The sequence below is a fragment of the Microcaecilia unicolor genome, chromosome 1 (genome assembly GCF_901765095.1).
Source record: "Microcaecilia unicolor chromosome 1, aMicUni1.1, whole genome shotgun sequence".
In the NCBI taxonomy this organism is placed as follows: Eukaryota; Metazoa; Chordata; class Amphibia; order Gymnophiona; family Siphonopidae; genus Microcaecilia; species Microcaecilia unicolor.
The window spans coordinates 450,624,527-450,649,071 of record NC_044031.1 but is presented as its reverse complement, the minus strand read 5'-3'; the positions used below and the strand labels follow the sequence as shown (position 1 = coordinate 450,649,071).

Below are 24,545 nucleotides of genomic sequence, written 5' to 3'. Positions count from 1 at the left end.
AAACTTCGAGTCTGTTCATCTTTAATATGTTGCAATTCATAGGAATGCCTAATTTTCTTTTTTGTCCCCCGCATTGAACTGTGAAAGGTATATGCGGTATACAAGAAACATTATATTGTATTGTACTTGAGCATTAGCCATGTGGAAATGCTATTGCCCACCATATAGTGGAATTAGAAAAGGTGCAGAGAAGGGCGACGAAAATGATAAAGAGAATAGGACGACTTCCCTATGAGGAAAGGCTAAAGCGGCTAGGGCTCTTCAGCTTGGAGAAAAGGCGCCTGAGGGGAGATATGATAGAGGTCTATAAAATAATGAGTGGAGTTGAATGGGTAGATGTGAAGCATCTGTTTACGCTTTCCAAAAATACTAGGACTAAGGGGGCATGCGATGAAGCTACAATGTAGTAAATTTAAAACGAATCTGAGAAACTTTTTCTTCACTCAACGTGTAATTAAACTCTGGAATTCGTTGCCAGAGAATGTGGTAAAGGCGGTTAGCTTAGTGGCGTTTAAAAAAGGTTTGGACGGCTTCCTAAAGGGGAAAAGTCCATAGACCGTTATTAAATGGACTTGGGGAAAATCCACTATTTCTGGGATAAGCAGTATAAAATGTTTTGTACATTTTTGGGATCTTGCCGGGTATCTGTGACCTGGATTGGCCACTGTTAGAAACAGGATGCTGGGCTCAATGGACCTTTAGTCTTTCCCAGTATGGCAATACTTATGTACTTATGGGCAAATTCTGCTTTACTTGTGGCGTAACATAGAGGGGAATTTTAAAAGGCATTTTCTGCTGGTGAAGCTCTGCTTTCATAAAATTGCCCTCCCGATATACGTGCAGACTTACGTAATAGTGCACACACATAAGTTTACCTGGGCTGGGGTTGAAGAAGACTAATGCTCAGGTGTATACGTCAAAAAATATACATGCAAATTAAGCCAGGAAATGTGTGTGTTGCAAAGGGCAGGTGTAAATGTATGTGCCTAAATTTTTTGTACTGGTACATGTACAGGAAAAGTATTCATATTCTATATATTAGCCATTCCCAACCTAGTCCGCACACCTAGTCCCATCGGGTTGTCAGGATATTCACAGTGAATATGCATAAGAAAGATTTGCATGCACTACCTCAATTGCATGCAGGTCTAACTCATGCATATTCATTGTGGATATCCTGAAAACCTGATGGAACGTGGTTGGGAATGACTGCTATATATTCATGCCTACAGTTTTAGAATTTTCCATCAATAAGCAGAACAAAAGTGGGTGACATCGTCAGACAGCATCAAGATTGAACTGTCCTTCCAGAGCTCAGAGCTAATGTATTCTGTGCATGTCTGTCCCTTCCTGCTTCTGGTGATCTCCTCAGCACTTCAGTGTTGTTTTATCCATGCTGCCAAATAGATGCAAAAAAATGAAGCTCTCCTGCATTTGAGAGGTTTTACCTCTGAGTTTTTGTTGTCATTTATTGTCATCATCATAGAAAAAAGCATGCGGCAATGTAGCTGCGCTAACTGATTAGCTCAGAACTTGCCTACTTTCTACCCCTGATCCATCCCCCAGTGCTAAAAAATAAATTTCAGCCTGTGTGTAACTCACGCATATTCAAAATTTACTGCAGGACATCTGAGCATGTCCTGTGGTAAGCCCTCTTTTGCTGCTGTAAGCACGCATTAGTGCTACTGCAGCTTAGTAGAAGGACCCCTAAGTGAAATTGGGTAAATATAAAGTAAAGAAGATGGCGGAAAGCAAAGATCCCTGGTGGACCCCATAGACCACCAGTTACCAGGCTAAGACAGAATTGCCAGATTTCACTTGAATTGTTCCTTCAGTCAGAAAGGGTTGAAACTAAAGCAAAATAGTCCCAGGAAAACCAAAGGAAGCCAACCACTTGATTAGTATATTATGATCAACTGTCAAATACAGCCAGCACTTCCAGCACATTAACAACAAATAATGACCTATGTTTATCCCTTGGCAAAGGACATCAACCACAGAAACTAGCAATATTTCCATACTGTGGCTGCAGCAGAAGCCACTTCGAAAAGAATGAAGACGTTGGCTATCCACCAAATCCTCATCCAACTGAAGAAACACACTTTTCAATAAATTTGCTCAATATAGCCAGATTAGACACCAGTCAATAAGTAACCAAGATGATCCTATCTTTCATTTCCCACTTCAGTAGTGGATAGAAAACCAAGCTCTCTAAAACTAGAGGGTAAATTCCTGATCACAAAGAGGAACCAACTGCATCAAATATGGCAACCATATTTAGCACCCCATGCAGTGTTAACAATGAACAATAATCCATGGTGGTTCTACTCATTTCATCCTGTTCAGTACTTGCAATCTGGTAAAATAACACTCCAACCTGATTAAGGGGTCCTTTTACTAAGGTGAGCTAATGATTAGCGTGCGCTAAATATGTTAGCACACCTTAGTAAAAGGACCCCTAAGTTTGGATTTAATTAACACCAGCCTTAATATTTGCAAGGCTATTGTGAATTTTTATCCCATATTGCTTGATTTTTATTTTTCATCTTTACACTTCTCTCCCTGTTGAAGTGAGCTTCTTTTGTTTCTTATTTCTGGATTCTTATTGATTTTTTTTTTTTTTTAAACACTCCAAGTAAATCAGATTCTACTAAAGGCTCTGGCATGTTCATCAGTCCTCAGAGCAGATGTGGATAGTACTTTGTCTCAGTTACCTTAGCAACATGACACTCGGGAAAAGAAATGGCAGGAGGACCTTCACGCACAACTTTCAAACTGAGCCTATCCATTAATTCTCTCACAACCTGAAATAATAATCAATAATAATATACATTTGTTTAGTGTTTAAGGTGCAGTTATAATGCCATAGGTATTCTATGTCTTAGAGATCACTTATGTTCCTGCAAGTGAAGGAGGCTCTGTCCCTTATGCAATCATACCTATCCTGAAATGTAATAATCCAGTTTTTTCACACTATTCACTTCGGAGTAGCCTAGTGGTTAGTGCAGTGGACTTTGATCCTGGGGAACTGAGTTCAATTTCCACTGCAGCTCCTTGTGACTCTTGGCAAGTCACTTAACCCTCCATTGCACCTGGTACAAAATAAGTACCTGAATATATGTAAACAGCTTTGAATGTAGTTGCAAAAACCTCAGAAAGGTGGTATATCAAGTCCCATTTCCCTTTCCCTTCTCTGTACACATATGTCACTGGCAAATTTAAACTACTTAATTCTTAAGAACCTTGCATAGAGAATGATGGTAAAAAGTTAAATGGGAGGAAAAAATCCTCAGAACCCCACCTATATGTTAATCATACAATTTAATGGGTAGTCACCTCCCAGGCTTGAAAAGCCACCCATAACACTGTAAAGCATCTCATTACTTGGAACCAAATGACGCTGAAATTTAGCAGTGCATGCAGTCTACTGAGTTTTGATCCTCTTACACCCTGAAGCAGCCTTGTGGCGAAACTAGTTGGTGGGATTTTTACTGTTGGAACACGCTGAATAAAGATAAGTCACTTTTAAGGTTACCAGTAATGAGATACATTGCATAGAGCCTGAAGAGTTTGTTATGGGAAGTTTTTTTATGCCTGTGAGGTCACTACCCGTTACATCCTATGATTAACATATAGATGGGGTTCTGAGGCTTTCCTCCCATTTAGCTTTTTACTGCCGTTCTGTATGCAAGGTTCTTAAGAATTAAGTAGTTTACATTTGCCAGTGACATGTGTACAGCGAAGTGAATTGGTGCGATTATTATTTTTTTTCTGTTCTCGAAATGCTCATACTTGATCACCTTCACATACATCTGCCCCAAGATTTGGAACACAATATCAAAAGCTTTAAAGTGCACGAACGACTACACAACCTTCTGGAAATACCTGAAAGCCCACCTCTTCAGAAAGGTTTTCTTCAGTGAACCCACACGTTCGTCGTGAACAACAGCCAACACACCCAGATGTATGACCACTTACAGACTCTGAACAAAGCTCCCGACTGTTGCAAATAGCATTGTAACTGATATACCAAAGTAATCTGTAAGCCACATTGAACTAACAACTAGACTAGAAAATGTGGGGTACAAATGCAGTAGTAAATAAATAAATATCAATATTCCAGTTTTTTGCCACGAATCATACTGATCCCATTGTAACACTTAATGGAGCATTTTACTAAAATACTGTGTTTTGAAGTGTTATAATGGGATCAGTATGATTCATGGCAAAAAATTGGAATATCGATATTTATTTAAGTGCTCCATGGCCTGGCAAGAACTTGTTGAAATCCTAATGCAGCCATTGCTTCCAAAAATGATTCCACATCAGGGTTGGACACGTCATCTACATGAAGATTGAAGTCACCAATTATTATTGAAGTACCTCAGTTAAAAGCTGCTGTTGCTTCATAATTGATAATAAAGAATTGAAGGCCTGAGGAGCAGATGGTCAGTAGAACAGAGGGCTAAATATGGAAACCGGACCACTAGTCTGTCACTGCCAGTACCAACTTGCACCACAATTACAACACAACCCAGACTTGTCATATAAATTGACCCACCTTTGCCACTGTCTTTCCCCTCATGTTCGTATCAGTACCTAGTAGGGCAAAGGTCATTCAGTACTAACTGATCTGCATCAGACAGCCATGACTCTGTGATGCATCAAATATCAGCTGAACTATCAGTGATCAGATCAAGAAATTGGGTGATACTGGGCTAGATGGACCATTGGTCTGAGGCTATTTTTATGTTCTAAACTAAGTGTGCATTTACATAGACAAAAGATAAAAGATTACACATAACACCTTCCTCCAAATAGTTAGTGACTTGAGGATAAATCAGTACTCTTCCACTCACCTTGACATAAGTGCTTAACATAGTAGCATAGTAAATAACAACAGATAATCCCAGTAAGGTGACTAGAATTGTACCTGCTGACCTGTGTAGGCTACACCGCTGTGTCCATATCTAGGGTTTTACCTGCCATTCCATTCAAGTTACAGCCTTCCATGTCCTTATTTGGGGTTGTACGTGCCACTTCTCATAGGATACAACCCTCTACACAGTGGTGTGCTGGAGCCGGCTCGCACGAGCCCCTTGTTAAATTTTATTGATTTTTACGAGCCGGTTGTTGGAGTCAGGCAGCAAGCACACAATTATCTGTTTTTTTTTTCTCCTCCTCTCTCCCTCCTCCCCAAGTCCCCACCCTCCCATAGGCTCCCAGCATACCTCGTCATGTTGTCCCTTAGGATCATCATCTCCCCCCCCCCCCTCACCACTGCCTGACCAACCCAGAGCCTTTTCTCTGCTGGATCCCACCCACAGGCAGTTGCATCAGCGGGGCTGTACACTCACTGGCAAAGACAGGCTCTGGGTGGATCAGGCAGCATCTTGTGTTACCACTACAGCTGCAGGAACAAGTAATGTTTAAACAATGGCCAGAGGGAATGGAAGCTGAGAGGTAGGATTCACAGAGGAGCAGCAGGAGGGAGATTATGCTGGGTTTGAATGAAGACAGCATGAAGTTAAAAAAAAAAAAAAAAAGTTGAAGCTATTTAAGTTAGTCTGTTTCCCCTTCCCGTGCAGGCTGTCCTCGCCGTTAAACTGAAAACAAAATCAAGCAAACTTGAGCTGCTGCATGTAGGTTGTCGTTATTTATTGTTCGTAGCATTTTAATTCAATCTCTCTTATATTTTCAAACATGCCAGCTTTGGCAGCATACAGATGTACACAGAGGTCAGAGGAAGTATAGTAATGGAATAACTTTTCATAGATACAGTAGTAATTTGTTATCAATCATATTCAGTGTGTCATTTAGAGGGGCTGGTTATAGGGACACCCTAGCATGTATTATATTTGTGCAGATATCTTTTTTTCTCCTGGTAAAGGGCCATTAAAACAGATGTCATATTATAAGGATCAGGTTTCTATCTAACTATTTATTTATTTAGTTAGTTAGTTAGTTACTTATTTATGACCCTGCAGAGATTTATTTTTCTCCTGGTAATGGGCTTCTAAAACAGGCATCATGTTATGGGAATCAGGTTCTCAATGTTCAGAGTTTCTGTCAATTTATTTACTTATTTATGGCATTTTATCCCACGTTAAACTTGAATTAGATTGGAACTTGGAAGCATTTAAAAATAAAAAAAATTTCCCGGAGAGAGTAATGCATGACCCCTCCCCCCCCCCCCCCCCGGCTCTCTCCCTGGGTATAGCCAGCTCTGCAATTTGGGGGGGGGGGGGGGGCGCAGAGGTGGACCAGGGAGAGAGCCTGTTGTTAAAAATTTACCAGCACACCACTGCCTCTACATCTTCTTTGAAGTATGAAAGTAATTTATGTTTTGCTTTCATTACTATATTTACTTCATATTATATTTACTGTACCTTACTCTAGAATAGTAGGAATCCACCTGCTACATCCCCACTACCAAACGTTCCAATTATATTTATCCCCTATACATAATTGCACACACTAAAATCCCTCAGGCCAAATAAATTCCAACACAATCGTCTAAAACTTACCCAAAACCCAAGATCAATCCTCAAGAACACATAATTGAATCCTAAACATCAATCTCCCAACCCATTGCTCCTTAAGCAAAAGCGCTCAACCACACACATTTACTTAACCAGTTTAAAATAATTTGATAGCCAGAAATATTCCCACTCAACCTCTAAAACCCATCCATCAAGCAACACCTAAAAACCCAAGCAAATAAAATAGTAACAAAAGAAGACAAACACTAAAACATACATATCCATTCACTAGACAACACTGAGATACAGCAGATTAAGCCCAGTAGGGTGACTAGAATTGTACTTGCTGACCTGTGTAACCTACACTTCTCTCTCCTTGTTTGGGGTTTTACCTGCCACTCCTTATAGGATACAACCCTCTACACATCTATGTTTTGCTTTCATTACTATATTTACCTCTGGGGGTGGCAGTTGGAAGCAGGTCATTTTAGGTAGTCACCCCCAGCAAAAAAATAAGCTCTGACAATATTATCAGTTCATTTCTTAGCAATGCCACAGTAGGTGAGACTAAGCAGAAAAATTACACAGAAGATGAGACTGCCACTGAAATGTAGCTTGAAAAGCGATGACCACCTTATTTGTGTACATAATATTATAAGCTGTATACCATAGACACAGACGAATATAAAAAAATATTTTTCTTTTAAATAAGTTTATAAATGTGTTTATATGTTTTTAATTTTAAATGGCAAAAATTAATTACACCTTTTTATGAAATAGTTTTTATACCTGTCCAATGGTTTATTATTTATTTTTGTATACATTTTTTTAATAGGTTTGTTTGTGTGTCTAAAGTGTATATTATTTCAAAGAGTTTATTTGTATACTTTATATTAAGATACATATGTGATGTTTATTTCTCCTTTTTTTATATCTATCTATATATAAATATATATATATTATTCTCACCACCAACGTTGTACGAGCCTTCCTGCCTGTGTCCGTAACTTTCTTCGCTGGGCTCCAAAGCCCCAGCTGACGTCATTGGACCCATTATGCCATAATTCGTGGCGTGGACGAATGATGTGATCAAGTTGGAATCTGTTTGTATGCGTGCGTCTGACGTCGGACGCACGAACACAAACTGATTCAAACTTAATCACATCATTCGTCCACGGCTCCACGCTGTGCGGCCGAGAACAGGACTTCGGCTGGCGGGGGTCGGGGTCCCCCGCCAGCACAGGTACGCGACGGCAGCAGTGGGGAATGGTTGGCTGCGGAAAGGGGGGCTCAAGAGGGTCGCGGCAGGGGGGTCCAGGGGTCAGGAACTCCCGGGGGGGTCTAGAAATCGGAGGGAGGGGGGTCTGGAAATCGGAGGGAGGAAGGCAGGGAGGTGGGATCTGGAACTTGGAGAGAGGGAGGGGGTCTGCAAATTGGAGGGAGGGGAGACTGGGAGGTGGGGTCTAGAACTCGTAGAGCGGAAGGGAGGGCTCTGGAACTCGGAGGGGGGTCTGGAATTCGGATGGAGGGAAGGGGGTCTGGAACTGGGGGAGGATGGGGGTCTGGAATTCGGAGAGAAGGGGGTCGAACTGGGGGGGGAAGGGGCTCTGGAATTCTGAGGAGGGGACGAGAGGGGAGGAGGGGGAATGCACCACCTGTACTAAAACTTAAAAAAAAACAACAAACGAGGGGACAACCCTGGAACTCGGAGGGACGGGGGGGGGGGGGGGGGGACGACCCTGGAACACGGACGAAGGGGGGACACTGAAACTGGTTGGGAGGGGGGTATACTGGAAGTGGGTGGGAGGGAGGGGCCCCAGGCACACACACTCTCTCTCACAGACACACACTCGCACACAGTCTCACTCACTCTGTCACACACACACACTCGCAAATTCACTCTCTCTCTCACACAGTCACTCTCACACACACACTCTCAAATATACACACTCCGAGGAAAACCTTGCTAGCGCCCGTTTCATTTGTGTCTGAAACGGGCCTTTTCTACTAGAATGTAATATTTCTTTGTGAAATATTTTTTAATAGTAATACTTACTTTGTAGACTCCTGAGGAAGGCGCCTTTTAGCCCTGAAACACAGCTGTGTCGAGTCGAGTTTTTCACTGTGTACTTGGAATAAAGGTTTGATTTACAATATACGTCTTCCCCAGTTTCTTGGAGGAGCCTTCCCTTCCTACTCCCTGCTTGTGCGTACTGAACCAGGGTGCCCATTATCACCATTGTTATTTGATTTTGCCCTTGAGCTATTATTATTAGTTATTAGACAACATAAGGACATTACGGGAATGTCCATGGCTGAGTGTGAGTACAAGTTTTCTACTTATGCGGATGACATCCTGTTGTATCTTACTAAGCCTGATGAAACAATTCTGGTTCTGATTGACATCATAACTTCATTTGAGTTTATAAGATCAGTTGGAGGAAGTCTGAATTGCTGCCTTTAAATCCCCATTGCACTAAGGGTCTTCTGGATTCTTATCCATTTAAATGGCAGCAGGCTGGTCTTAAATACTTGGGTATCCAGCTCAGACCTACACTGGATAATACCTTGAAACTAATTCTACAGCTATGGTGACCAAAGTAAAAGCCTTATGTGATGCATGGGCCCCTAAGTGGCTGTTTTGATGAAGTCATATTACTACAGTTAAAATGTCTATTGCCTCAGTTGTCTTGAATTATTTAAATATGATGATTCCTGTGTTTTTTGCTCCAATTCCTAAGGTACTTGATAAGCTTATTACATCTTTAATCTAGAGAGTTAAACAACCAAGGATTGCATTGAGAAAACTACAACTTCCTAAAGACATGGGGGATGTCAACATGACTTACTTTTACAGCTGTCATTGGGCTTATATTTTGAGCCAGGGGGCAACATGGCTGGTAGACTAGCCTGATCATGACCTACCCGCATGGTATATGCTAGAGAGGGCATTGAAAGCTCAGATGCATCTACAAGATCTTTTTGAATCGCTTCTATTGGATTGTTTTTCCTCCAATAGGATTATGGTTTCTACACACCAGGCACTACATACATGCTTTGGATGCTAAGTTTCAAATTCCGATTAGCATCATCACTTGTTGCCCATTATGGAACAATACCATGTTGTGTGTAGATGGCAAATGTGTTTTGTGGTGGTCTTGGTTGGATAAAGGTATATACACTGTAGGTGATGTCATGGACAAATCTGTTTTTCTCTCTTATTCCCAATTGCGGCATAAATTTGGATTGCCTTTTCATCAAAGCATCGAATGGTCTCAATTGCATCATTGATTGCACAGCAGCTTTCCTGATTTAGAGCACTTACAAGCAGATTCAAGTGTTGCTCTGTCTGCAGCACACATTAGTTTAGGACATGAAGCATCCTAGTGGTACAAACTTAAAATGTCTGTACTGTAAATATTTTAACATATGAGAGTCTGTGGCTTCTGGTCTAGAGAGATATAACTATCTATCTCACCTGTTCAGTGGAAATGGTTTTGGACACGTTATATAAGCTGTTGTGCTTCTGCTTCTCTGCGTCGGTCTTTATACAATGTTGCACGCAGTGGTTTGGACACCTAATCGTCCTCATAAAATGGATGCCAAAATCTCGAACCTGTGCTGTTAATGTGCCCAAATTACAGGCACATTAGATCATCATCTTTTGTACTGTCAATGGTATACAGTTTCTGGACACAAATGGGAATGTCAGATCTGTACTGTATTGCGCTTGGATCTCCCTCTGTCATATGCTGGAGTGTTATTTCTACTTTTCGGAAGTTGTGATACGGTCATGGAAGATAAAACTATCCTCATTTCAATTTTGTCTGCTATTGCTATCCAGGCAATTCTTCACAACTGGAAAACTCCTGGTCAACTTAATGTGCACGTGTGGTGGAGTGCAGTGTGTCTTGTCTGCAGATATGAAGCCAATCTGGCTGAAAAACAGAATAGATTAAGTCAATATCTACAAATTTGGGAGCCTGTTTGACTTTATGTGCAGTCTTGAATTTTGAGGGCCTTTTGTTTTTGCTACATATATGTTTGTTGTATATCTGAATGTTCCTTAGGGATTGTGGGGTAGAGATGGGAAGGGGAAGGGTTAGTTCTTGGTTTGATGTTCTGTTTCTACTTTGCCTTTAGTCTTTATATGTTGATTATGCTTTTGCAGGCAGCATATAAAATTTGTTCAATTTCTAAATAAAGTGAACTTTAAAAAGAAAAAAGAGCTTTCTGTCCTATGCTCTCAAATGATGTCATCTACTTGTGTGTTTGATCAATCCTGCTATCTACAGGAAATAGTTGTTACAGGTGATAAGTAATGCTTTCTCCAAGGACAAGCAGGCCATATTCTCACGTGGGTGAAATCATCCACGTTGCCTGGTAAAGAGTTTATACAGCTAAAAGAATAGCCTTTTTTAAATCATGCACACCGTCCCCATTGCACATGCGCGAGTGCCTTCCTGCTGCGAGAGCGCGGGACTATCAGTCTCTTCTCATCATCTCATCCTCAATGAGGAGAAAACGCAATTGTCCCACACTGCACACAATGGCTGGTGCATGAGCACTGTTTTCAGTTTTGTGCCTTCCCTTCATGGTTTTTTGTCCTGATTTTTGTTTTGTTTTTGTTGGTAGATTATCCTCTCCCATCCTTTATAGTTTTAGTTTGAGTTTTTCCCCATTTTAAATTTTCTTTGTTTTACCACACTCGATAGGCCCACTTAGGCCTGAACTCTGGTCAGACTCTTTTTTTTTTTTTTTTTTTTTACGCTTGCCCCTTTTCTCATTCACCTTTGAGCCATTTGATTTGGCCACGGCTTTTTCCCTTCTATGTCATCAAAGGTTCCCAGTGGCGTTAAGCGTTGTGGCTGGCTCAATAGGATCAGTGCTTTGGGGCCTGCACATACCCCTTCTAACTGTGTTCTTTGCCTTTGTATGAAGAAAAGAACCTAGCTGGCCAGCTCAGAGAAGTTTTTGGAGTCTGGTCCAAAACCTCGGTGTCAGGAGTTGCATCGGGTGCCTCAGTCCATATGGCTGGTATTCTTGTCTTGGACTGGGAGTGGATGGTACAGTGAGTGGATCTCCACCTGCCTTAACACTGACCACTGTGCAGACCCCTGCGACCAGTCAGCATTGGATCCGACCCCGAGGTGACATGGGGATTCAACATCGGCACCTAGGAGTGTCGATGACTGGCATTGGGTGAAAGCCAAAAAACTCAGCATCGATCTCCCTCTACGCAGGGTGCCAGGAGCTCCAGGGCATAGAGGAATTTGGTCCCCAAGAAGCATCAGCGCCAGGAGGATTGCTCCCCCCTCATACAAGAGATGCCAATTGAGGGTCTCCACTCAGCCAGGACCAGATACCTGTCTCGACCCCTGTAGTTCAGCAGTCTGTCACTCAACCGACACCCCAGCCTTTCCAGATGGCCTCTCTCAATGAGCACATCTGGGCCATGTTCCTTGAGCTATTGGCAAGCTTCTTAATGCAGTGTGCATTGGCGTCTGGGGTGCTTGCCCAGCTATTCCTCTTGCTGCCATCCTGCAAGGCCCTCAGCCTACAGTGAGGTCTCTGGTGCTTGTGTTGCATGCAGCATCGATGTCAACAGGCACCCGTGCTGGCACCCCCTTGTCATTGGTGGAGGAAGCTTAGCCAGCTTCGACACCTCATTGATACTCTTGGGGAGATGGTTCTTCTGCATTGAGGCAGGGTCAGACTCGACCCTCCCATGAGGAGTTTGTTGCCGACACTGATAGCGCTCATGGGAATCCAATGAGGATCCACAGTACTTCTCAGAGAAGGAGTCCTATGGTATCCCAACTGACCCTTACTCACCAGAGGAAAGGAGGGAGTCTCCACCTGAGAGCCTTTCTGATGCGAGCCGCTAGACAGCTGCCTACACTATGAGCTCTGCGAGCAACTAACCCACAGCCTGCCAGCTAGACAGTCTCTAATACAAGCTCTCAGGTACAACCTTCCCAAACTGGATCATGAGGCAGCCTGCTGTAAGCTCTTTACTGCTATACTGTCTCTCCACGGCTATTACAGTCCTTTAAGTTTCCCAGAGATATGTGCAGATAACACTCAGACATTTAATATAGGTAAAATAACTTATCTTTTATTTGCATACTGTAGTTCCGTTCAGACAGAAAACTTCATATCTTAGCTGATGGTCCCACACTCTCGCAGTGGGCAGGAAGGAAATTGTGCATCCACAATGGAGATGCTGCGAGTGATTAAAAAAGGCTATTTTTAGCTGCATAAGTTCCGCACCGGGCGACATGGATGATGTCACCCACATGTGCAAATGAATGGCCTACTGTCCTCTGAGAATACCTGCTACAGATAAATATCTTTGCTTTACTCCTTTAGTATGTCTGCCATGTAAGAGAACACTGATCCTTGTTCCTTTTGCTTCCTTTGTTCCTGAGCAGGTGGGGAAGACTGGTGCTTATCTGCAGTTCCTCCGGATTCTCTTCCGCATGTTGATCAGGCTACTGGAGGTGGATGTATATGATGAGGAAGAGATCAACACATGTAAGTAGCCTGTGACTTCTCTTGTGTTCAAACATGTTTTCTTTATGGGGGGAAAATTGATTTAAGCACAAAAACCTTTTCTTTGTACTAAATTCATTAAGATAGGTAAAATTAGAAAAATATACAAAAGGAAAAATGAGTTAACCATCAATCGGGTAGGCCTGTGTTAACATTTGAAAAAAAAACCTCATATGTAATGAAATGACATTGAAGGTTCTAATATGTGGAGGAGTGGCCTAGTGGTTAGGGTGGTGGACTTCAGTCCTGGGGAACTGAGGAACTGAGTTCGATTCCCGGCACAGGCAGCTCCTTGTGACTCTGGGCAAGTCACTTAACCCTCCATTACCTGCCGCATTGAGCCTGCCATGAGTGGGAAAGCGCGGGGTACAAATGTAACAAAACAAAAAAAAAAACACAGCATCCTATATTTTCAGACACCAGGATTATAAGTGCTTCTGTGCTATCCGGGAGCAGGTACCATGTGTTAATCAGAAATGTTAATGCATGACCTGCAATAAAGAAATGTGCATTATACCCAAAATAATATGCAATAATGTATATTCTGACATAGTAACTATGTTACTATGTCATAATGCATATTATTAGCCCCTTAATGTAAATTAAACATTAATAGCATGGATTATATTACAATGGCTACAAATACATGGAAAACAATCCCATTGTTATATAAATCTGACCAGCTAAAAGCTGCTGGTGGGTTCCTGCCTAGGAGCATCTTTAAGGGGATGGGCATTAGTCTCTTTCTCCCTCTTCTCCCTGAAACCCTCAGAACACATTCTCTCTCTCCTGAAGACCACCCATCACAATTCATCCCTGAAGTATCTTCTCGCTCCCCCAGAGACTCCCTTCTTGTAGCCCCCTCCCCCTGGCCTACCTGTAGAAATCCCTGGTGTCTAGGGATTCTGGGACAGGAGAGATCCCCAGTTGCGGGGTTCAAAATGACATAGCGATCCTTAGCGGTAGTGTCATGGTAGGTACCGCAAGGATCAAAATCTTGGTAGTACTGCATGACTAACACTAGCAGTTGCCAGCACCATTTTGTACTCAGCACCAGCAGGGGCAGAATGCTTCCTGTTAGTTAGGGAGTCACGACAGGGATGGCCAGTGTTCCCATTATTATTTGCCATTGCTGTTGAACCATTAATTTGTAGGATCAGGGTGAATCAGAGGAAATGGCCAATACACTTAGAGAATGTAAATAAAAAGGTTTCCTTATACATTGGCAGTACCATGAGATATATAGATAGAGCCACAGATTTCAGTGCCAGTAATGATGGCGGAGATAGAGTAATTCTCAAAATTCTCTTGATTTAAGGCCTGGCCCAAATGTATCCATTTAATAATGGGGCAGATCAGAGGTGTGCCAAGATGTTTACCAGATAGTGCAGATATAAGTCTCTGACAAATATTACAGTCTTAAGATAACCAGGTAAATGTATGGAGTTATCTTTTAACCAGCTATAGTCAAACAGCTGGACTTTTCTGAGGGTGATACCCAAAAGCACTATGTGGCAGTTTGTTTATGTTGGTTGTAGGGGTGGGCAAAAAATTTTAATTACACATTCAGTCGCACCTCTAGCCTTGGATGGCTTTGTACTAGTAAATTTCTGCTGCACAGACTGTATGGAAATTTTTAAACCTTTTAATATAATGAAAAGCTGCATACGCACACTTCCTTCCCATGGCACATTACTCCCCCTCCCCTCATACAGATACCTACCTTTCTCCTCTCCTGCTGCATCCTTACCCTGTACATACACTCAAGTGTCTCCCCTTCTGCCGCTAAACCTTCACACATAGACACCCATTTCTCTCTTCTCCTTCTGCTGCTGCCCCCTCCCCCCATTTATTGTAACATTTATATGGCTCTTCATAGGATCTCTGAAAGCAATTCCCACATGCTACCTGCAATTGACGCTTATGCCATTCCTTTACTGCGTTATGCCAAGGAGAAATAGGCAGGGGAGAGAAAGCAAAGCTGGACAATGGAGTTAAAAATTTTGGTCAAAATTAAAAATTTAATCCTATTTAACTAAATGTTCACCCCTAGTTTATTGGTAACTTGAAATACTGCCTTTCAAACAGTAATCAAGGGGGTTTACAATTCAGAGTAGGGGAAAAAGGGAGAGGATTTATAAAGCAACAACAGGATTGAGAAGAAGAGGCAGGAAAGGACAGCAGTCAGAAAGGGACACACACAACCCATTGGTTTGCACTGGTCAAGCAGAGAGATGGAAAGACCTATTTTCCATAGGACATTGACAGAGACTTGAGATATCCAGGCAGGATGTGCACAGTTCCCACTGCATTTTACAAAAGGCTCTTCCGAATACAGAACCCTTTGTAGAATAGCTAGAATAATGTGCAGACATGCATGTTCTTTTCCTGGAACATCCAATGGGAGCAGTAATTTTACAAAACAAAGATAAAAAAATATTGTGATCCAATATGTAAGTATGCAGTGCTCCAGCCAGGAACACCATAGGTTCCTGGCTATAGCAACGGGATAACAGGTCCGAAGTTGGGCCTGCTCTTTGTTCAGAGGCCAGTAGTGAGGATCACATCCCCTTTTACCTCCCCATCAGAAATAAAGCTGTTTCCTTAACCCATCTGACACAAGTAAAGGACCCCACATCCCCCTCATCATTCCCAATAGGCCTCCTCCCTCCCCCCACTCCCACAATGGATCCAGGTTGGGACGTGTTCACTTCTGGTGGTATTCTAGAAATAGGTCTGCTGATACCGAACTTTTTCTAAAATACCTGCAAGAGTGCATGTGCATTTGCTGGCACATGTAGCAGAAGGAGCAGTTATTTTACTAATCTACACATAGAAAAATGAACAGCATGAGTCTAGGGGCTTTCCACATGTACCCTTTCCATGTCTGTCTGTCCTATTTTTAAAACACTTGTATGTGTGCCTGCAATTTAGTGAGGCTGCAGTTTTAACTTGGTTTCTTTTTGGAGGAATCAATAGAAATAAAACAAAATAAAACATGAAAAAGAAAATAAGATGATACCTTTTTTATTGGATATAACTTAGTACATTTCTTGATTAGCTTTCAAAGGTTGCCCTTCTTCGTCAGATCGGAAATAAGCAAATCTTGGTAGATGACAGTATATATAAGTGAGACATCAAAGCATTTCAGTGACAATCTAACAGGGTGGGGATGGAGGTGGATGGGTGAGACAGGGGGATATGCATGGAGACAGAAGAGTGACAAACAAAGCAGTACAATTTACAATTTTATGGCTTATAATGGGCTAGAAAGCCCAGATCTCTGTTAAGTCCTGTCTGGTGGGTGTCAAAATATTTAATCATTCTGACTTCAAAGGTCTTACGTTCCTGTATTGTTTTAAAGTTACCTTTCAGGATTCTTACTATGAAATCACTAGTACAGTGTTCTGTTTTTGTAAAGTGTTGCCCCACAGGCGTGGCAGCCTGGCTAGCAATGGCGTTTTTTATGTGATATCTATGTAAGTTAAATCTTGTTTTTAGCATCTGGCTTGTTTCTCCAATATAGCATCCTTGGTCACATTTTTTACACTGGATGATGTATACCACATTGGAAGATGAGCATGTGAAGGATTCCTTTATGTTGAATGTTTTTCCTTTGTGGATGACTTTGGGGTCCTGTGAGATGTTTTGGCATTATTTGCAGCTGGATATATTGCAAGGATATGTGCCATTCTCTTCTTTTTGAGTCTGTGTTGGGAGCTTACTTCTAAGTTGGGTGGCTGTCTGAAAGCTAGCACTGGTGGGGATGGGAATATCTCTTTCAGTAATTCATCCTCCTGGAGTAGAGGCTGTAGATCTTTTATGATTCTTCTTAATTTTTCCAGCTCTGAGTTGTATGTCACTATAAGGGGGATTCTGTCTGTGGCTTTTGTTTCTTTGTACTGTAGTAGATTTTCCCTGGGTGTTTTCAGGGAGGAGGCAATATTCTTGGAGATTATTTTGGGATTGTAGCCTTTATGTTTGAAGGATGCAGCCAGGATTTCTAGGTGTCTGTCTCTGTCCCCTGGGTCAGAGCAGATACGGTGGTATCTTGTGGCTTGGCTGTAAATAATGGATCTTTTTGTATGTGAAGGATGGAAGCTGGAGTTGTGGAGGTAGCTGCATCTCTCTGTGGGTTTCTTGTATATAGATGTTTGTATATTGCCATTGGTGATTGAGACTATGGTGTCCAAAAAATTGACTTTTTCTGGGGAGTAATCAATTTTGAATCTGATTGTAGGATGGTATGTATTGAAGGAATTGTAAAATTGTTTTAGAGATTCTTCCCCCTCAGTCCAAATCATAAAATTGTCATCAATGTACCGGTAGTATTTTAGGGGTTTGGTCTGGTATGTATTCAGAAATGTCTCTTCCAGTTCAGCCATAAAGAGGTTGGCATATTGGGGTGCTGTCCTGGTGCCCATCGCAGTGCCCATTATTTGTAGATAGAAGATATCATTGTTAAAGCGGAAGTAGTTGTGAGTTAAAATAAATTTGATTAGTTTTGTAATAGTTTCTGGTGAGTATTGATGGTCCAGTGTTGATGTTTTTAGGAACCTCCCACATGCAGCTATGCCATCCGCATGGGGGATGTTGCTGTATAGTGATTCTACATCCATCGTGATCAGAAGGGTGCTAGGTGGTAATTGCTTGATAGTTTTCAATTTATTCAGAAAGTCTGTGGTATCTTGTATGAAGCTGTTTGTTTTGTGCATGAGAGGTTTCAGAATTCCCTCTATGAGTCCAGATATTTCCTCCTTGAGCGTGCCAATACCTGATATGATTGGTCTGCCAGGGTTTCCGGGTTTGTGGATTTTGGGTAGCATGTGCCCACAGAAGGCTGGTTTGGTATGAGTTTCTTAAGATGTGGCTGTACTTGTTTAGGAAACGTTCTGATAAGGTCTTTTAGTTGTTTTGTATAATCCTGTGTTAGGTCCACAGTTAGTTTCCTGTAGTATGTATTGTCTAAGAGCTGTCTGTGCCCTTCTTCAATGTATTTTTGTGTGTCCATCATTACCACTGCACCTCCTTTGTCTGTGGGTTTGATGATAATGCGTTTGTTAGTTTGCAGAGTTCTTATGGCCGCTTTTTCTGGTGGGGTAAGATTGTACAGAATTTTCTTTTGTTTGGTGGAAAGTTGTGATTTTACCCTATGTCTGAAGCTTTCTATATAGTTGTCAGGTTTGTAGTTTTGTCCATCCTGTGGGGTGAAATAAGTGTTTTTTTGTTTAGAACTGTATTCCGGTTTGTTGGGTGCCCCTTTATTGTGAAAATGTGCCCTCAGGCGCAGTTTTCTAAAAAATTTTTCCAGGTTTGAGTATAATTGGATTTCATCCAGCTTGCTGGATGGGCAAAATGAAAGTCCTTTGGAGGAAGAAATAAACTACATGGGATTAAGCAGGGGCGGCCCAAAGCAAGATGCCGCCTGAGACACAGCTGAGATGCCACGGTCTGGCATCTTCCCCCTTCCTTCCTCCACCCCCTTGTCCGAGTCTACCTTCCTTTCCCATTTTTCAAAAGGCGGCGGCGGCAACGATTCCTGTGCACTACCCTGCCACCAGCACCAGCCTGTTCTCTCTGAGTTACATCAGAGAGGTGGGCCACAGTAAAGAGAGGAAGGCGGTGCCAGCAGCAGGGCAGCACATGGAAATCATTGCTGTCTTTTGGAAAATGGACAAATAAGGTAAACTAGGGGAAGGGGGAGATGCCGGTCCAGGAAGAATGCCACCTGAGACCCCACCTCAGGTGGCCTAGTGATAGGGGCACCACTGGGATTAAGCAGAATCACTCCCTTAATGCCCTGTGTAAAACCTGGCCAAGATGAGCACTTTTTAAAAACCTGTGCGTGCCTTTAAACTGGTATAAAAGTTGACATGAAAATTTTTCCGATACTCATGTATTCCCCTTTGTAAACTAGGAAATACATGTGTTGATTTTAGTCCCACCCAAACCACACTCTTGAAATCTCTGTATGGTGTGGATCCCTGAGTGTAAGTAGTGACTTTCTGAAATCAGTATTTCCCTCTACCTCTGAATATTACCCTCGGTATGTAAGTCTTGCAGCACTCAATAAAATGATTTTTGTTTGTTTTCTGGAGGCCACACTACAATAAGCTGTAGTACTATACAGTTAACTCTTCCAAGAGCAATATATAACCCAAAAGCCTCTGCATTAATGCTGTTATATTGCCACTCTGTAGAATTTCCCCGTATGTGGATGATGATGGTCCTTGGCCCTGTGTTCAGTATCATCTTCTTTAATCCAGGGACTTAATTCTCAGCTTTTAATACATTCACATAGCTGCATACAAAATAGACAAATTTTCATTCTCCTCCATTCACCTATATTGTCCACATGTTTTTTTTTTCTTTTAATTTTTAAGAACCAAAAACTTGTACTCAGTATGACTAACAAACAGAGAGAGGTGTGTCATACATCCTTGGTTTATTTATTTATTTGTGACATTTAAATCCTAAGTAACCAAAAAAAAAAAAGGGGGGGGGAGCTCGCTTGGTACCTGTGTAATTACCAAAATAACACACAAAGCAAACTTTTATATCGGTATAAGTTAAACACTTGGAAAAAAAAAAGGAAAGAAACGGGGGAGAAGACCTCAGAAAGTTGAGGCCGCCAGCTGCAAGGCTGGAACAAACAGTCTGAATCTACCTAACCCCACCGTTCTCTTTAATCATCGGTCATAAAACCCCCCCAAACCAACCAGTGTGTGTCTTTAAGATTCTTTTATTTTATTTAATTTTCTAATTGCATTTGTGCAAAAAACATTGTAAAACAAACACTTTCCACCACATTGCTGTAATAGTCACTTATACATTCAACTTAGCTTGACTTAGCTTGGCTATTTTCGACCGTCCTTTTTTTTTTACGTGTTTAACTTATACTAATATAAAAGCTTGCTTTGTGTGTTAGTTTGACATTTATTTCCCACATTATCCCAAACAGTATAGGATACATAAAGAATAATGCATAAGAAAGTAATTTATTGTAAGAATTCAATTTTACAATACAGTATCATAAACATACTGGGATAGCTATGGATGTTTAGCATTTAGAAAATCTATTATGAATGAGAAATTATACATGAAGCAAAGAGAAGGCTAATGGTAAATAGAGTAATAGCCAATTCAGATAATAATTAGTTGTTTCAGATATGGTGATTCTTTGTGAGGGTTTGTTTGAATAGGAACAAAAGTTTGATTACACAAACTAGTATGGTTGCTAACTAATGTTAAAGCTAACCAATCAGCAACGGCATCCAAACATTAAAATAGACTTCCTTCATAGCCTCATCTCTTTTAAGGTCTATCCACTTTTGACCTAAGTTTTGTTGCAGTACTTTTAAACCATTTTTTAATTTCTTCAGTAGGGCATTCAAGTCAGTCCCAATCAGTTGTTTGGTCTCTGAGTCCCTAGCTTCCGTGCCGTCTATCAGGGATACATGAATTGGCTAACTTCCAGTGCTCATTTATTTCTCCTTTTGAAATAGCTTTCTTGCATTGTAGCAGCCATGTGAACATCATCTTATTCCTCTATCTTTTTAAGTCAAAGTCTAGTTTTAAGTGGTTATTAGTATTTATGAATTGGTGAGCCACTCTTGCTTCATGCATCCATCAAGTGAAATGGTGTCACCACACCCCTGTTTTTTAATGAGATAATGAGAACTTGGTTTTTGAAAGTAGGACATGCATGGGACTTCTACACTGACATTAGAAGCTATTGGTGTCATGTTTTAATGTTCTATTGAAGACAGTAATACTTGTAAAAAGTGTGTGTGCCATTCTCTCCATTCTGATCAAGGGTGAGCAACCATGGTCCTCAAGGGCCACAGTCAAGTCAGGTTTTCAAGAATTCCACAATGAGTATGCATGAGATTTGATTTGCATGTACTGATTACAAATAGATCTCATGTATATTCTTTGTGGAAATCATGAAAATCCAACTGGAACGTGGCCCTCAAGGATCGCGGTTGCCCATCCCCAATCTAGATAGATTTTCAGAAGTCTGCAAAAAAAAAGAATTGTGTATCACTTTCAGACTGGTTTCAGGTTTAGCATGGTGCAGAACCATGTCTGGGAGTGGCAACAGGCCTCATAGATAGATATGCATTCCCTGTTTTGCTATCTCTGATGTGTATTATTCATTTGTATATTTTTTAGATCATTCAGAAAACAATGACATTTCACAGTCTGTGAGTGATCAGTGGCCTGACATTGAGATCTTCAGCAAAATGGCTTTTGATGCGACTGTGCACGATCCAAAATATAGCAGCATAAGCCCTGTGTATACAGAAAAGCTCTCAAAGGTGAAGCTAGGTTAGTAAAAGCTTGATTCTTAAAAATGCTTCTGCTGTCTCAAATTTAAGTTGCTGGCAAGGTTTCATGGCATACTTTGCAGAAGGGTCTATAAGAAAGGGTTTTTTTACAAGCCACAAAAGTTAAAACTGGACAGTACACAATGCTAGTTCAAATCTTCTGCCTCTCTATAGGAGATGCTTACCAGATCCAGGCATCAGTCAAGATGCCTTGAAACAAGCCCTACTAATAGGAATTGTGTAAGATACTCAGCATATGTAAAACATAATGAAGCACCAACACGAAATGCAGAATTAATGCTGTGTGCATGACTGTTTTTCAGTCAAACCTCATGTATTCTTACTTCTAACAGAAACTAACAATGAATTGAAAAATGAGGAACCTAAGAAGCGGAAAACTGTATCCATGATGTTGACAAAATACGCTGCTTATAACACATTCCATCACTGCGAGCAGTGCCATCAGTACATGGATATCAACCCTTCTGCACAGGTTCGTACAGTGAGGAGAGGGTGAGCAAGTCCTCCTCAAACAGTCTGACATTTGTCACTGGGTAGAAGATTTCCAAGAAGAGTGCAAAGATAGTCCTGTACTCCTTCTCATGGAGACCAGCCCCCCAAAATGTTTTTGGGCCTGTTTCTGGGCTTTAAGTCACCACCCGCTGAAAGAGGAGAGCTTTGTTAACCTGAATGAAGAGTAATTGGGATTAGGCTACAGGGTATTAGCATTTACGTGCAAATCTCTTAACAACTAGAAGCCTGTCCAGGTCTTGTACTTTCAGACATTTCATCCATAATTATTAGTGTTTTCTTCCTAGAAATATCATGTATGCAGTTTCAGACCTTGAGAAGGATTAAATATTTATTGCTGTTAACTAAACTATTGTAGGAAGCTGACATTTTTACTTTTATTTTGAGCCCATGCATAAACTGATTTTAACAGGAAAATTTGTGATTCTAAGTGAATCAAATGTTTTATCGTTTTCACTTTAATGAGAAGGAATGACTGTGGAGTTTAAATATTGACCTTTTAAACACTGGCTGCTGCATTTTAAAATATACTGGAATATTCAATTCTGCTGACGTCCACATGTTGACATTAACTATCCAGGCATTATTCAGATACTGGCAATATTCAACCCTTTTGCTGTCCTAAATTGTCCTGATAGCACCTGGGTGTGTGTGTAGAAATTTTCAGGTTTATATGGCCCAGATCAGCAGCCTGTATCGGGATAGCAGCACCTGGATATTTATATAGGAGTTTCTTTGCATGGTCTGGTTGTCCTGTTCCTAAGTAATTCTGAAATTGTGTTGTGGAGACTAATCTTACTATCTTATTTTTGGATTTAGATTACACCTGTTCAGTAGTTCCTTTAGTTGATATTCTTTTTAATTTAAAAACAAGTTCATTTTTTTTAGAACATAAGACTAGCCATTCTTGGTCAGATTGATGATCCATCTAGCTCAGTGTGTCTTGCTTTCAACAGTGGCCAAATCCAAGTCACAAGTACCAGGCAGAATCCCAGAGTGTAGCAAGTTTGCATGCTACCAGTCCTAGGAATAAGTAGTAGCTTTCCCTAAGCAACACTTCAACACCCTGCAGAGTAAATTAAGACTCCTCTTTTCAAGCATGTGGCTGCAGCGGCGTAGCGAGGCGCACCGCCCCCCCCCGAGTGCATCATTACCGTTGGCGCTCCGTCCCGCCGAGTGCACGTCATCTCTGGGAGCTGTTTGGCTCCATTGGTTCCCTGCTTTCTCTGCCCCAGAACAGGAAGTAACCTGTTTCGGGGCAGAGAGAGAGCAGGTAACCAGCGGCGCCAACACCCCCCCCAGCGTGTGCACCCGGGGCGGACCGCCCCACCGCCCCCCCCCCCCTTCTTACGCCACTGTGTGGCTGTCTTAACATATATTTCTCTGCAACGTGGAGAGGCATTAGGTGTAGAACAGATGTCCCCCAGAGGCGTGCCACATCCTTAATCAAATATAAAAACATTTCTATTTACATCAGAGACAGTACCAGAAAACAATCATGGACTCCAGAGATAAGAGGGACAGCCTTGAAACTTTTAATAATTTTTATTGATAAAAAGACTCGACATGACACTATGTTTTGGCCTATGGCCTGCCTCAGGAGTCTAAAAAAATAACAAAAACTTATAACAAATGAAAATACAATAAGTAAATAAATTGATAATACTATAAAAAAAATTGTAAACAACAATGCAAAGTAAGAAAAAAATAAATGATATTAACAGAAAAGTCTGTATGTAATAATACAAATGATAAAAAAGATGGACAAGGCAATTAAAAAACATGATTTAAAAACATATGTGAACCAACCTGTTGATGAAAACTCTCTTATGTAGGTATCTTAAAACCAAAAGAAAATGTTAGAGAGGTCTGTAAAAGATACACCATAAGTTAAGAATAAATTCTATGTACGATGTGAAAAAGCAGTCAAAATATTAAAGACAAAAGTCATATTTAAAATTATATATATATGTGTGTGTGTGTGTGAAACAGGCCCGTTTCTGACAGAAATGAAACGGGCGCTAGCAAGGTTTTCCTCGGAGTGTGTGTGTTTAACAGAGTGTGTGTGAGAGTGAGTGTGTGATAGAGAGTGAATGTGTGTGTGTGTGACAGAGAAGAGTGAGACTGGGTGCGAGAGTGTTAGTGTGAGAATGAGAGTGCCCCGCCCCCCTCCCTGCCAGTTCCAGGGTCTGCCCTCTACCCCTCCCAGTTGCAGGGTCCTTGTGCATGCCCCCCTCCAAGTTCCAGGGTCAGCCCCCCTCCCTCCCTCCTCCCTCCCAGGGTCGTTGCCCCCCCATCTCTCCCTTCCTCCCTCCCATTTTCAGGGTCATTTTGCTCCTGTCTCCTAAAAAAAGTAAAACCCAGCCCCAGATGTGAATGTATGCCGATGTCCTGCAGCTGCAACGTGGCACATACAGGAAAAGCAAATGTATGAATGTGAAAGAAAAGGTCCCTTTACCGTTTTGCTTTTTACGTTGTCCAAGTGTTGACGGTGTGAAAGTTTTCTTGTGTCTGTGAGCGGATTGCTGAGACTCTTTTCCTCTGCTGTGTGTTGGCAAACGAAGAGCTGAAACGTTCCCTTTGTAGTTGGCAAATAAAACCGTTTTTTTTTTTCTGTAGAAATTCTTGTGCTCCTCTTCTCTGCATC

General features: G+C 41.5%; 1 protein-coding gene across 2 annotated transcripts in view; it reads left to right on the top strand.

The window, feature by feature from the left end:
• The window catches only part of GREB1L (GREB1 like retinoic acid receptor coactivator), a 294,440-nt gene that overhangs the window by 235,183 nt on the left and 34,712 nt on the right, over window positions 1-24,545 (top strand). For both annotated transcript variants that reach the window (XM_030212882.1, XM_030212875.1), the window contains 3 exons: window positions 12,917-13,019; window positions 21,213-21,368; window positions 21,721-21,860. In XM_030212882.1, coding sequence (XP_030068742.1) covers window positions 12,917-13,019; window positions 21,213-21,368; window positions 21,721-21,860 — 399 coding nt within the window. The remainder of the gene's footprint in view (window positions 1-12,916; window positions 13,020-21,212; window positions 21,369-21,720; window positions 21,861-24,545) is intronic.